Source organism: Lissotriton helveticus, chromosome 6 (genome assembly GCF_964261635.1).
Source record: "Lissotriton helveticus chromosome 6, aLisHel1.1, whole genome shotgun sequence".
In the NCBI taxonomy this organism is placed as follows: Eukaryota; Metazoa; Chordata; class Amphibia; order Caudata; family Salamandridae; genus Lissotriton; species Lissotriton helveticus.
Genome location: NC_136067.1, coordinates 1,891,222,696 through 1,891,236,306, shown reverse-complemented (window position 1 = coordinate 1,891,236,306; position 13,611 = coordinate 1,891,222,696). Strand labels below are relative to the sequence as shown.

The window sequence follows — 13,611 nt, the reverse complement described above, 5'->3', positions numbered from 1 at the left end:
ATCTCCCTATGCCTTAAAAAACGTTTAATGCATTATGTTCCTTGTAAAGTGCTGTAATTCCCTAGGGCTAAATTCGCACTATATAAAACTGTAAAAACGAAAATACGGAATCACGAGTTAAAAGCCACTTTTTTCATGTACAGTAACTTGAGTGTGAAACAACTGATTGTGACAGAGAAATGTCACGTTCCGGGGGTGGTTCAGAAACAGAGGAGGACGCGATGTTTATTTTCTCTGACTCACGAGGCGTTATCGCGTTAGAGCGGTGGTTGCAGCGGGCTTGGATTTGCAGCCTGGAGGGCTCAGAGCGCGGTTTGTTTTCCTTGCCCCGGGCGCCCCCCCCCCCCCTGTTCACGTGGGATGTTAGTTTTTTTTAGACGAGCCCGGTGACATCACAACCCGGGTCCGATTGCACAACAGTGAGGAGGGGTCCGGGCCCTGGAGGTGATGAGGACAGAGGAACCGGACGGCGGTCACTGCTTGAGCAACGTCTGCGCGCGCCAGAGTTGCCAAACTTAGGGAAAGTCTAGAAGCGTGCGCGCGTGACCCACGTCTACTGCGGCGGACGCTCCTGGGGCGTCAGGACGAGAGTTCAGGGGGGAGGAGTCGAGGGTTCCTGACAAACATCAATGAACTAATTCCCAAAGCAAGACAAGCGCCTCCCGAGGAGAGAGGTGCGAGCTCGCGCCAGGTGCACTCCTGCAGAGACAGGAGCCTCGCGAGGAGCAGCAGGGGTCCCCACAGCCTCCCTGCGGACATGCCTGTGACGGGCGGCACGCGCGGGGCTGGCAGCCGTGCAAACCCCAGGTGAGTGTCGGCGCTGCGTCCACTGTCACTGCAGCGTGTGTGGTCGCTGCGCGTGGTCAGCACTGCGGAGCTTCAACGAGGGCCGGCGGATAGCCAGATGTTTCCAGAGGCGACTGGTGCGTCAGGTGCAGTGGCACCGGGGCCTCCGGGCTTGAGGTGCCCACTGAACTCTGGGTGCTGCTGTCATTTAGAATTCAGACGTCAGCCAGGGGGTCCCAGGTCCTTCCTGCGGACGGTGCGGGGCTTGGACTGCGCGCTCGCTGCAAGCATGGGCGCTGCTGCACGGGGCATCACCACAACAACCGGTCACCTCCACGCGCCAGCCTGGGCGGACGACACGGGGGTGTTACTTCATGGCTCGCTTGACACCATTAGGGGTTCACCAGGTTTACAGGGGAGGGGGGGTCCATCATTAGGATGTGGCTCAACAGTTTGGGGCAGATTTACAAGCCCCGTGCGCCACTTTTCCGTCATTTTTCCCATGTTAAAAATGACGCAAAAGTGGCGCACGGGACTTGTAACTCTGCCTCTTTGAGTGGCCTACTTTGAATTTGGAGAACCGGGTTCGAGTCTGACGGGACGCTCAAGCATTTTGGGAGTCTGTGCAAATCACTGTGGGGCAAATTTACAATAACCGGCGTATCCCTGCATATCAGCAGGGATGCATCAGTTATTTTGCGTCACGGCAGACACCTCTTTAGCCACCATGGATGCGCCGCATTTACAATGCGGCGCACCATTGCGCAAGAATAGACAGATGAGTGACGCATCTGATGCCGTAAAGGTGACGCAGTGCTGGAGTTGTGTCGCAAGCGCGACGCAACTCCGACACTGCTCGGGACGCCCTATACTAGCTGTGCTGCGTCACTCCTTACACCTGCTTCAAGCAGGCGTAAGGATTTGACGCAGCGGAGTCGGAAAAGTGACTGATTTCACTCAGCCACTTTTCTGCGGTGTTCCTGCGCCGAAACCCCCCCTTCCCCCCCGCGCCGGAACGCCCACATGAAACCTGAAGCAGGTTTCATGTGGCGCAGGGCTTTACAACGTGACGCATCTCCCTAGATGCGTCACGTTGTAAAGACCCTCCAGCATGGCGCTGGCTTTGCACTGCCGCTGCGTCACAAAAGTGACGCAACGGCGGCGCAAAAGTGGCGCACGGTGCTTGTAAATCTGCCCCTAAATCTCCCTGTGCCAACAAAAATATTTTATAAATGAAGGTGTCCGTCTGTGATGCAACGAGTGGTCATGTAAAGCGCTCTGATACCTTCGGGTCGAGTTCGCACTACATAAAACTGCACACACACAACAACAAAAAATCCTTGCCGTTAGATTGGTGATATTTCTTGTTTACTAGTTACAAGAGGTCTGTGCAGCCACAGCTGAGAGTCCAGTTGCATCTTATTGGTGTGCATTCCTGTATAACGCGAGGCATTTCATTTTAGTATATTAGATTACATCATTGCACCGAGCTGAAGTTATTAGAAGTGACAGATTCCAAACACATGCGTAGAACCACATATGCCCCCTCTGCCGTCACAACCAGGTTGTTTGTGAACCTAGAGGCAAGCCCCCCTCCTACAGTGCTTACACCGTGAGCTGATGTGTTTCAAAGTGCTCTTATGTGGTGAAGGAAAATGAAGCGCTGAAAACAGTATAGTAGTTGCATCGGTACACCTCGTCCCATAACCCTCACCACCCAAATGATACACAGACAAGCATGTTGGGATGAAGAAGTTGCAGGTTTATTTGTGATACAAATAACAGAACGGGTTAACTGACAAGCGACCCCCTATACCCCGCAACCCCTTGTTGCAGGGCGCCTGAAGTTGAGCCAAAGAAGCGGACACCAGCGGCCATAGCCCGGTGTGGAACTTGGGAGGAAAACCACCCGCCGGTGGACCTATCGTCCACCTGCCCCACCCTCCGGACAAGGGAGAGTCAAATCACACCTTGCCCGGCCAGGCGGGGCGTTATTAGCAAACCCCCGGTTGCTCAGGCTTACAACCGCCCTAAGGACTAATGGGGTGCCGTCGAAACCAAGTCCCCAAGAAGGGCCCCTTGGATTATGTATGACTCAGCACTGTGCGTTTCGCACTGGGGCTTCAGGTCCTGTTCCTGCGCCTGTCCTGCATGGGGGTCGCCTTGTAACTCCTCCTGCAACCTAGAAAACACAAATACATCGTTAATATTCCCCCCTCCCCACTTCCCCCCTTTCAGCGGGTGAGCGGTAGGGAGGGGAGCTGAATGCGCTGGCCTCCCGTCCGGCGTCGGGGGGGAAATGAGAGGGGGGGCTGGGGGACCTAATGGACCTAAGGCTGGCGAGGAGCAGCCTGGCTCGACCGACTAGTGAGGGTGGGCAGCAGCAAAGAGGGCGCCAGGAGGGAGGGGCTCCCCTATATCCTACCCAAAAAGGGGGACGACCTTCCCTTGGGTGACCCTGCCCCCCCCTGCCCCACCTCCCTCCACTGGATTGGCCTATGGTTCCCCATGCCCTACTACGGGGGTTTGCCCTCCTACGGGGTCCCCTGCAGGGACCTCGGGCATCCCGCAAATGCCTAGGATCACACAATGTGGTCAAGTGGCAGCCGGGACTGGTGCAAGGTTTCCGAGTTTTACATTGTGCAGTTCCGCCACTATGTGGTTATCTCTTTCTTTCTCCTGTTTTATATCAAAGCTTAATGCTTTATTTGTAATTCCCTGAGGCACTAAATCGATGCATTGTATTCAGTGCATACAGTTATTACATATTAAACAAGGTTGGCACAAAAAGCCTTTCTGGAAAATAATGCAAAGTGAAGGAAAGTTTCGGAAAGTTATTTTAATGAAGATATCACCAGCTTCCCCTGACTTAACAAAGAGAACGATTTTGCAACTATTTAAAAAAATACCTGGGTGTTGCAAGAAAGTCACATATGTTCATTCCTTAAGGTGCAGCCTCTTTGTATTTGGTATTAGCACTGCAGGTGAGGACGACAGCTGATGATCGTCAACAGCCTCTATAGCTCTGTGAGGTGCTTGAGGAGAACAATCTGCAATTTCAAAAGTAACTGAAAGAACCATTGGCAAAGACAGTAGGTCTCGCCTATGCGAAAACTATCGGCATAGTCAATGTTTTTCAAGACATGTTGTGCAGCTGCTGTACAACATGGCAAAAAAAAAACGCTGCCGAAGCCAAATACCAGAGCTATTCAGCTTTGTCAATATGTTTTTTTGGGAATGTACTACAACAGCGTGGCTACTGTACAGCATGGTTGAAAGTAATAAAAACAAGCATTTTCAATGCAATAGGTCTCGCATTTGCAAGAGTGTAAGCTATTGGCATTGTAAATGACAATACCGTTTATTTATGTTTTTAAAAGAAACACATATATAAAAGGCAATTCCAATGCCAGTTGCTCTAACTCTCACTAATGCGAGACCACTTTAATGGTCGACGCGCCTCTTTCTTTAGACGCTGCTCGCTGTATTCTGATTACGAGTCGCATCTAAAGAAAGAGGCGTGGCCAATATTAAAGTGAAAGCGTGGTATGGGGTGCTTTCACCCAAAAAGAAAAAAGAAAGGTTCTGTAGCGTGCTGCTAAAGTGAAAGCAGACCGCGCCGTAAATGAAATAAATAAGCACAGCCACTACAGTTAAAGCGGACCGCGCTGTAAATCGAATAGATACATTAATAAACAATATAAAAGCTGGCAACATGCTGCGACGTCATGGTTAGAATAGGGGAAGATCATTAAAGAAAATAGTGCTCACTGACTACATAAAGCAGACAAGGCAGTACCAAGGAGGGACTACTAAGCCTATCCACAAATGAAAAGCGTCAATTTCTAAAGGACAGTAACAGGAGCCAGTTGAAAAGATGGGTGGAGCTTCTAGTCCATACCTCGATAAAGCATGCCTCGCAGAGTAGCGCATGCGTTGCCCAGGCTAAACCTAAAAAGTGCTATGACATGGCCACCACTTGCAGTATCATAGTGCTTTATTTTATCCATGCTGCACAGGAGTCATGCTGCTGTTAAACATGTAAAAAAACATTCAAATCCAAATAGAAGAGCTCTTTGGATTTGTCATGTTGTAAAGCAGTGTGACTCCTGTGCAGCATGGATGAAAGTAAAAATAAAAGCACAATGTTTTTTTTAAAAAAACTTTCAGCTATGCAGAGCATCTGTAAGCTGCTGTATAACCTATCTAAAAAAAAAGACAAATCCAATAGATCTTGCATAGGCGAGACCTATTGGCTTTCCCATTCTAGCAACTAATTTTACTGCCTGCTGACATGATGTGTTATCCTTTGTCCAAACAGGGGTCATGTAATATCATTACTTCATAATTCCTCTGTGGTGCCGCACAAAAGTGAATTTATACTCAACATACAGTAGAAATAATTTCCACTCTTTGTTCGGTTGTGCAAGTGGAGTTCCTCTGTCAGCCAACTCTGGACAGTTTCCATAACCACACTACTGCAATTTTGCATCGACATTCTATATAACATTGATATAACTGGTGCCGATGCCTTTTACACCAAAAATTAGACTGACATTATCACCGACCAGCTGGTGCAAAAAGCATTTTGCAGTGGCCAGTCAGTGTAAATGTATTTTTTTGCTATTTTGCGCAAAAGCCAATGCAAAACGTTCACTCGCTGTACCAGGTTGCATTTCACTTGGTCGCTGCTATATTTTCTGTGTAGTGAACGAGCATGCTTACCATGGGGCGCACAGTTTCATTCTGCAGGCGGTGTATTTAAAATCGTGACTAAGGCTCTAGGTGGATTGGTCTATTCTGACCTGTGTGTAAACCCCTGTGAGATTTTGAGACAGAGCATTGGTTATTGTAATACAGACTTCCACTGTGTAGTGGTGAGTGGATGGTATGTGCATTTGTATGTACACCACAAATTACATTAAGCAGAGGCTGAATGGCTGAGGAAGTGAGCAGATTCCATAAGCTGAACCCGGAAGCAATGGTGATTGGGTCACAGTCATTATAAAGAGAAGGCCAAATCTAAAAATTACTGTACTTTCATATGCAATGCTAATAGTAGATGCACTCATTTAATGGAACCCGCGGCCTACAGGCTGGAGTGGTAGCGCTGCACCAGGCGTAATATCCTTCTGAGGTATTCCAAAAACCTGGGGAGATCAGTGGGGATATCAACAAAACGTGTCCTCAAAAGCTGAGTTTTGCAGACATTTCAGTCACACTGGAGCTGTGGCCTGCCCAGTGCTTAATTTGTCAAATAATAAGTGCCAGGGCCCTGACCAGGAGGCCACTGCGGCTTGCACCCCCCATTGCCTCGTCATCGCTGCCAATGACGGTACCAAAACAACTACTAACCATCTCTCTCGCCTGCAAGTGCGACAGTTCAGATTATTCCAGGTCCCCAAAGCTAAAGGAATGGCTGGGTAGTCAGGTATTAGTATTTTTTAATATATATTGTATTCATAAACAATTGTTGTTCTGCTCATCTCCAAATTAGATGAGCAACGCCACCATGTTTTAGAGTGTCATAAGTGTGGTGATGATAATCAAGTGCCGATGTTGTGAACTGGAAACCAATTAAGTGCCTGTGCCGAGCACCGGAAACCACCAGTTCAAATTAAGCACTGCCTGTCACGGCTGTCAGACAGATGCAGCCATATATTTCTGCTGGAAAACCAGAACGTGCCTGCAAGGATAAAGAGATAAGCAAGAGCTGACAAAAAGATTTTTTTCCAAACAATGGACAGTCTGCATACATATGTAAACAGAAAAAAAACATGGCTGTTAAATCCTAAGTATAGACGGTTTCCACACATCTCTTGCACATACTGAAGCACCAGTGCAGACATTCACACATGTAGTGATGTAATGACGATCTTTAGTTCCTCTCTGCTCATTCTAATTTCATCATAAACAGTCTGTTAGGCAGTTTAATACCCACAAACATTGATAAACCCAGCTCGTAACAGTGATGTATGAAAGACATACAACTATTAATACAATTATATTTGATGAAACAGTTACATTATTATAGTCAATGAAAATAAACTCTAACTTCATTCGTTTGTGATTTTATTTTGCTCATGTCTGTGAAAAAATAATAAAATAAAGAACAAACCATCCTCGGCATATGCAGTGAAAAAAATAGTGGGCGTTGCAATTGCAAAGCGGGGTTTCTACTGTATATTCATAGAAAACTGCAAATGAGGACATTACAAAGAAGAGGAATGTGAAAATCAAGGTTTAAAAAGGTGAATGAGTACCCGCAGTGGCGCACACACCCATAGCATTGCAACAGTGACGTAAGCACAAATAATCAATGTTACACAAAACTTTGTATATGAAAATGGAAGCAGCTGCAATTTCAACTTAGGTTCAAAATTGCATGGAAGATCAACAGACGCTTTGCTTTCTATTAAAAAAGTGAGCATCAAGACCATGGTTAGGTGAACGTTTGATGCTGCTGAAAATGGGTGGAGAGGGCGTCAGCCCTTCGTGCACTTACACTTTCACAACAATAGGGGCGGGGAAGAAATATTACCTCAATCAAGTCTGGAGAAGCGGACAGGTGCTGATTAACTTGGATCAATCTGTGCTTGGTCCCTGCTCCTCAGAAAGGATCAGAAGTTACGTTTGGCCATCACTGGCCAATTAAGAGGCTTCTAAGAAGAGGGGCACTGAAGCCAACAAATGGTGAGACATGGGCGGGCCCCACGTCCTTTTTCCAAACAATGGAGTCTCACAAGCATGACGTATGAGCTAGGACATCTCTTGCAGGCTCGAGCGTAAAAATGGTTAGAACACTGAGCACTTTCACAGCACTGCACTGGTCTTCAACATCTTCCCATCTGTGAAAAGATCACATCACAGCACTCTGTAGACGCTGGGGGAGCCTTGAGCAACGAGGCATCTTGAAGGCTTGATTGAGGTTCCAAGAGGACCTTCAGCTGATCCAGAGTCCTGCTTGAGCCAGGGTCGTGGCTCGGTCGCTTCTAGTTTCAGACGGGAATTTTGTTTAACCAATAGAATTTATATTGTGTTTGTAGATGTATGTGTGCAGACCAGTGTCCAAAAGCCCCATGATGTGGCTGGGTCGGGTGCAAACTATATGTCTATAGATCTCCACCCGTAGGGTTTGTAAATTGTATTTTGTTAATAATACTGTAATATTGCCTGACTGCGCTTACGCTAGGAACTGCATTGCTGCAATATTTAAATAAACACTCGGGAGGCCGTGTTCTGGTCTGCTCGTGGCTCCGACTAACTGCGTCGGCCACACCCACTTTATTTTTGTATCGGGCGCGTGACGACACGCGCCCGCGCTAACGTGCCCTCGCAGGCGCGGGTAGACTGGAACGCTACCCGTGCCGCAGGACACTACAAATACTACTGGAGTCAATGCTTAATTTGAGCAGTGGTTGCCGTTAGGGGGCTCCAGCACTTATTTTTGGGGACCGGCACTTATTTCGCCACATCAGACATTTTCGGAGGCCAACAGAGGGAAAAACAAACAAAACAAAAAGACGGAGGAAAAGAAACACAGAAAATTCATCACCAGGGGAGAAAGCAGCTTTGAGAGTGAGCTAACGTGGCAGGGAGTGACTGGCAGTGAATTAATGAGGCCTGAGGTGGATTCGGTACTGTGCACCCGTGCTATTCGCACTCTGATATTTTATAGCGCCAGCTGGGGTTGTCTGAGTAGCGCTTTGAGCATCAGCAACTATTATTTTACAAATAAACCACTGACTGGTGTACTGCTGTACTAATTGCATATGCTATTTCTGAATATGGATGGTTAATGGTTAATTTTTTTCTCCACATGGAATATGTTCTTTGTAGAGAAGCCCTACCCTAACAACTCAATGAATTAAGGGTTTGTTCCCTTTCCCAGGCTGGAAAAACATGATTGCTGCATTATAGAGGGGGTAACTTTAGCTTCATTTCCATGGTAGGAAACTGCATGGAAAATATTTAAAATCTACAAACCAGTGAGTTTATGGGCATATTTTGTATTTTACAAGTCTCCATCCTGTGGAATTTCCCCCATTTTTCCCCTGAAACTATATCAGTGGTGGTGGAAAATACACCCCACAGTCAGAATTTACGCAGTCCTAAGAACACTTTAAAATCACAGAATTTTACAACTCATGAATCTTTTACTGTGCTAAAAAAGCAACACATCTTTCTGTGAGAAGGTAAGTGAAACCTACATTTCTCATTATACTGTAATTTTTCATGGTCTGGCTTGACAGTGCAGCTGGTGCCCGACAGTTATTTGAGAATCAATAGAAAAGGGGCTTTGGCTCCGCCCACATCTTGGGAGCCAGTAGTACATATTTTGATTGGGCAGAAGTTGTTTGATTCCACACTGGGCGTGCACTCTACTGAGCTGTGATAATTTTGTTTATTTATCAAGCTACCCAAGCTCGAACTTTTGGGGTAAACACATGGCATTGTAAATTATATAATTTATTTTGTGTTTCTCTGCTGCAGCATATTTTTTATTTTTATTTATTTAATGCGATTTTATATAGCGCAAACATTACCCGAAGGTGTCAGAGCGCTTTACTTAAGAACCAGTTGCGATACATAAGTACTTAGGATTACATGAGTTACATAAAAGATACAAACAGAAAAAAATTGCAAATGTACAAGTTGTAAAGTCACACAAGGAAGAGATAGAAACAGAAAAAAATTGCAAATGTACAAGTTGTAAAGTCACACAAGGAAGAGATACAAACAGAAAAAAAATTACAAATGTACAAGTTGTAAAGTCACTCAAGGATGAGATACAAATAGAAACACTCTAAGAATCACATAAGAATGGTAGAGAGTACAAAGGTCTACTACATATACTAGTGGTTAGAGTTATTCTCTATATACATATATACAAATTGTAGAGTTTCTCAGGTCAAGACCCAAAAAACCAGGAGAGCAGAGTTCCGTTAAGTAGGGTCGGAGGGGGGACGCAGTCACAGCCCCAAGGGAGGACAGTACAATGTCTGCTGTTTCGCAAGATGGTGGACCAAGGACAAGAGCGACAACAGGAGACGGTCCCAAAATGGCTAGGCGCACACGTGTTTCCAGTCCAAAAGTTATGAGGGCCAAGTCCAAAGAAAACCAGGGAGCCGAACCAACGGAAGAAGAACAAGAAGGGGAAAGGAGCCAGACAGAAAAAAGGGAAGCAGGCGGTCTTCGAAGCACAGCCTTACCGTCCATGTGCACAGGTCCCGGGCAGCGATGTCAACAGTGTTCAATCCATTCTCCCAGTATGGAGGGAGATCGACCGAGGCTCCAGGGCAGCAGTCTAGAGAACGGGACGCCGCAGAGTCCGAGCCAGAGGGGGCGCCTCACTGGCAGGGATGGAAACAGACAGGCTCAGAAAATCCCGGAGAGCAGCGCCACAGTTCCCAACCCCGTCAAAGCCTCCAGCGAGGCAGGACGGCCAGCGGTAGCGAAAAGCAGCGGCTGTAGAATCAGGAAGGTCCGGAGGAGAGAGCCCCAACCCGACTCATCCGCGGCCATCCAAAGAAAGCACAGAGGCATCGGCAACGTCACTACAGCACCCGCCGAACGCCCATCACCAGGGGAACCCAGAAAGAGGCTGGGAGGAGAAAGACAGGCAGCGGAGATGAAATGGGAGCTCTGCCCGGTGCCTGGCTGTGCAGGCTTCGGCCGCGGCGTCCATTCGATGGGCTGTTGGTCCTCACTCGTCGGTGAATCCTTGGAAGACGTGCTGCCTCGTCGGAATTTTGGAATTTGTCGGATTTTCGAACCTTTTCTTATCAGCCTTACAAATTCAGAGGAAGCCTTCCTCGCCTTGATAACTCTGCAAATATCGAGGGGCCACTTATCTGGCTTGGCCCCCTCGAATTGAGTGGAATTTATGTGCACAGGACTCTGGTCCGTTCAGTAAACTGTGGGCTTCTTCAATTGTCCTATCTTTATACTGATGTCCCCCCCCCTTGGAAATCCTTTTTAGGCAATTCCCTGGACTTCTGGTGGGCTTCAGCTAACTTTAACCTCAGGCGGGCCCCCTTTAACTCTGCGAGACTGTATTCATTCAATTCCAGTCGCAAGAAACAGCCCTACGATACCCTGGTTTCGTCCTTTCTAAAGATTTAATATTGTTGTAATAATTGAAGTAATCCAATTATCTCAATCAAGTGTTTATATGATATTGTTTTTCCTTGAGCCCTGACGAAGGAACTGTGGATCATTGGCCTTTCCGAAACGCGCGTCGGCGCTTTCTTTTGCTTGTTTAATTTTTGTCCTTCTCCCTTTTGCTTGTAACTGTGTTTGTCATGATTGTTTTGTTCCTTTATTATGATGTATGGTGTCGTGGTTGCTTGAGAGGATGCCTGTGAGTATTAGTATGATTGAGGGCTGTGTGATGTTGATTTAATTGAATTGTACATATTTGTATATAATTCTTGTATGAAATTGTTGCTTTCAATGGACCATTAAGAATAAAAATCATATGTTTTTCTAAAGAAACCTGTTTGTGGGACTATGATGCTATATATAAAGTAATGGATGTTTCACCTATAGGTTGATAATGTTCTGGGAAAGGTTCTCTGTTTTTTGATGGTCCTCCGAGGCTTAACTACCATGGCGCGTGAAACTGATTGGTGCATATAACTACAGCCTCTAGAGGTAGTCCACAAGATTCGGGACAGCCCAGGCGAAGTAGGTATTACAGAGGGTGAGAAGCCTTGTCAAAGTAAGTTTAAATAAAACATTGGGAGCCTGATAAAAATCCATAGAGGCTGACTGTGACTAAAGAGTTTTCTCTTCTCCTATTTTAAAATTTACAGAGTGGGACTATTGGGTCCAACCCCTCGGCCGATCCCAGGTAGCAAGAGGCTACCACCGCAGTCAGTTCCTATTCCTAATTCTACTTTAGATGGGAGGAGGGCAGTAATCAGTGTACATGAATGTTTAGGTCTGGCTTGACAGTGCATACATAAGCCTGACCTTGGCTTTGCCAAAGCGTCTGCTTTGGCTCCCACACAAAGTATTGTCTTGCTTTGGAATTTCCTGTTTGCCCAGACATGGAGCAGACATGATTGTCATTTGAACTTCCCACTGTTGACAGGAATCTTGCTTAACTTGCTGGCAAGCATTGAAGAGCCAGAACATCTTCTGAAACCTCAGATAAATGATAATTGAAACAATGCGGATGCACAGACACTGATAAGGCCCTACCTAGGCCCAGGATTTAACTTTGTTTATACTGTACTTTTGGTTCTCAGTGTCAATGCTACTTGATAAGTGATGGAATTTGTTTCCAGTTGTGAAAGGTGTCAGGTGTCAGGTGTCTGAGTTTCTTCTGAGCACGTGAAGATGCATAGGCGTGGCAGGACAGCTGCAGGGTCAGCCCTGCATGCCTCCATCACTGCACTTTTCTGTCTGGATATTGCCCCAACCAGGCAGTGTCTGAGAGCGCATGTACAGTGCAGTTTTTACTTTTTTTTGTAAAACATGTTTTTATTGTATTCAAAGTTTTCCAGAAAAGAAAGAGGAGGTAGGGAAAGAAGGGGAACAAAGAAAAAGAAATAGGCGACAACTCCGCCACAAATCCCACACAGGGGAATGTAATACGCATTGGAAATAAAAGCAGTGAGTGACCAATAATGGTAGAGGCCCCAGCAAATGAAGTTCAGCCGTAATGCTAATGCCTTCTCAAATGTTCGCAGTAAACTGTCCGAGGATGGTAGAAGATGGGTGCCAGATGCTATAGAGGTCCTGAGACCCCGGGGACTAAACAAAGTCGCAACAAGGAACATAAACCAAACCCCAACTGGTTTCCCTCCCACCCCCCACCCACCCCCAGTGGTGACGACAAAAACACTCTCACAACGTAGTAAACTGGGAAGTCATGCATTCCGTTCATACTTGAAACAAGTGTAGTGCACGCAGCGTGGGCGGGCATACCGCAGATGGCAGTCCAGATGACAAAAAGCGGACTAGTGGTCCCCAACGAAAAAGGAAATTCTTAAAGTCGCCCAAAAAGGTGTCCGCCATTCTCTCCATGCTCAAAAGTCCCCATAGCCTGGAGTGCCACAATGATACAGCCGGGGCATGTGGTTTCTTCCATGCCGCTGCCAATGTGAGCTTAGCCGCCCCTAGGCATAGCCATTGAATACGCTTGTCTGCCTTAGTCTAGAACAGTGGATCCCGGAGACCCAGTAGCACATGGGCCACTGAATCTGAGATCGGGTATCCCAATATCTCCTTGATGTGGGAGAGTATCTCCGTCCAGAAGGGGCGAATGATTGGGCAATCCCACCAAATATGGTGAAAGTCTCCCAGTAGGCCACAACCCCTCCAGCATCTATCCGAAGATGTAGGGAAGATGCGATGGAGTCTGGACGGATACAAATACCAATCATACATGGTTTTCAAATGGGCTTCCCTAAGGCGCACGGAGTGGTTATGCGCCGCTATATCCTTCCAGAGGTGCTTCCATTCTGTATCAGAGATGTCTCGGTCCAGGAGAACCTCCCAACGCTCCATGTATCGAGGGCGCGGGGCGACCGCAGTGTTCAGAAGCAGGCCATATAAGAAGGAGATTGCCCCCCGCATCGCAGACGTGCGAAGCAGGAAGGACTCGAAAGGGGAAAGCGGACGAGTAGCGGCCTCGCGAACTCCCGCCGAGGTCGCCCAGTGAAGAAGCTGGGCATGGTGAAAGCGCTCTGTGATCGGAAGTCCATAATCGCGCATGCAGTTGTGGAATGTGAGGGGAACGCTCCCATGAAACAGGTGCGTAAGTGCTCGACATCCACCCTCACGCCACTGCCGATAGGGTCCCTCCTGTAAGGC

General features: G+C 47.1%; 1 protein-coding gene across 2 annotated transcripts in view; it reads left to right on the top strand.

Moving 5' to 3' along the window:
* Window positions 1-668: 668 nt before the first annotated feature.
* The window catches only part of LOC144763852 (toll-like receptor 5), a 207,095-nt gene continuing 194,152 nt past the window's right edge, over window positions 669-13,611 (top strand). For both annotated transcript variants that reach the window (XR_013596266.1, XM_078649832.1), the window contains exon 1: window positions 669-807. Coding sequence is in view for 1 of the 2 variants with exons in the window: in XM_078649832.1 (XP_078505958.1) it covers window positions 758-807 (50 nt within the window). In the remaining variant the exon portion in view is untranslated. The remainder of the gene's footprint in view (window positions 808-13,611) is intronic.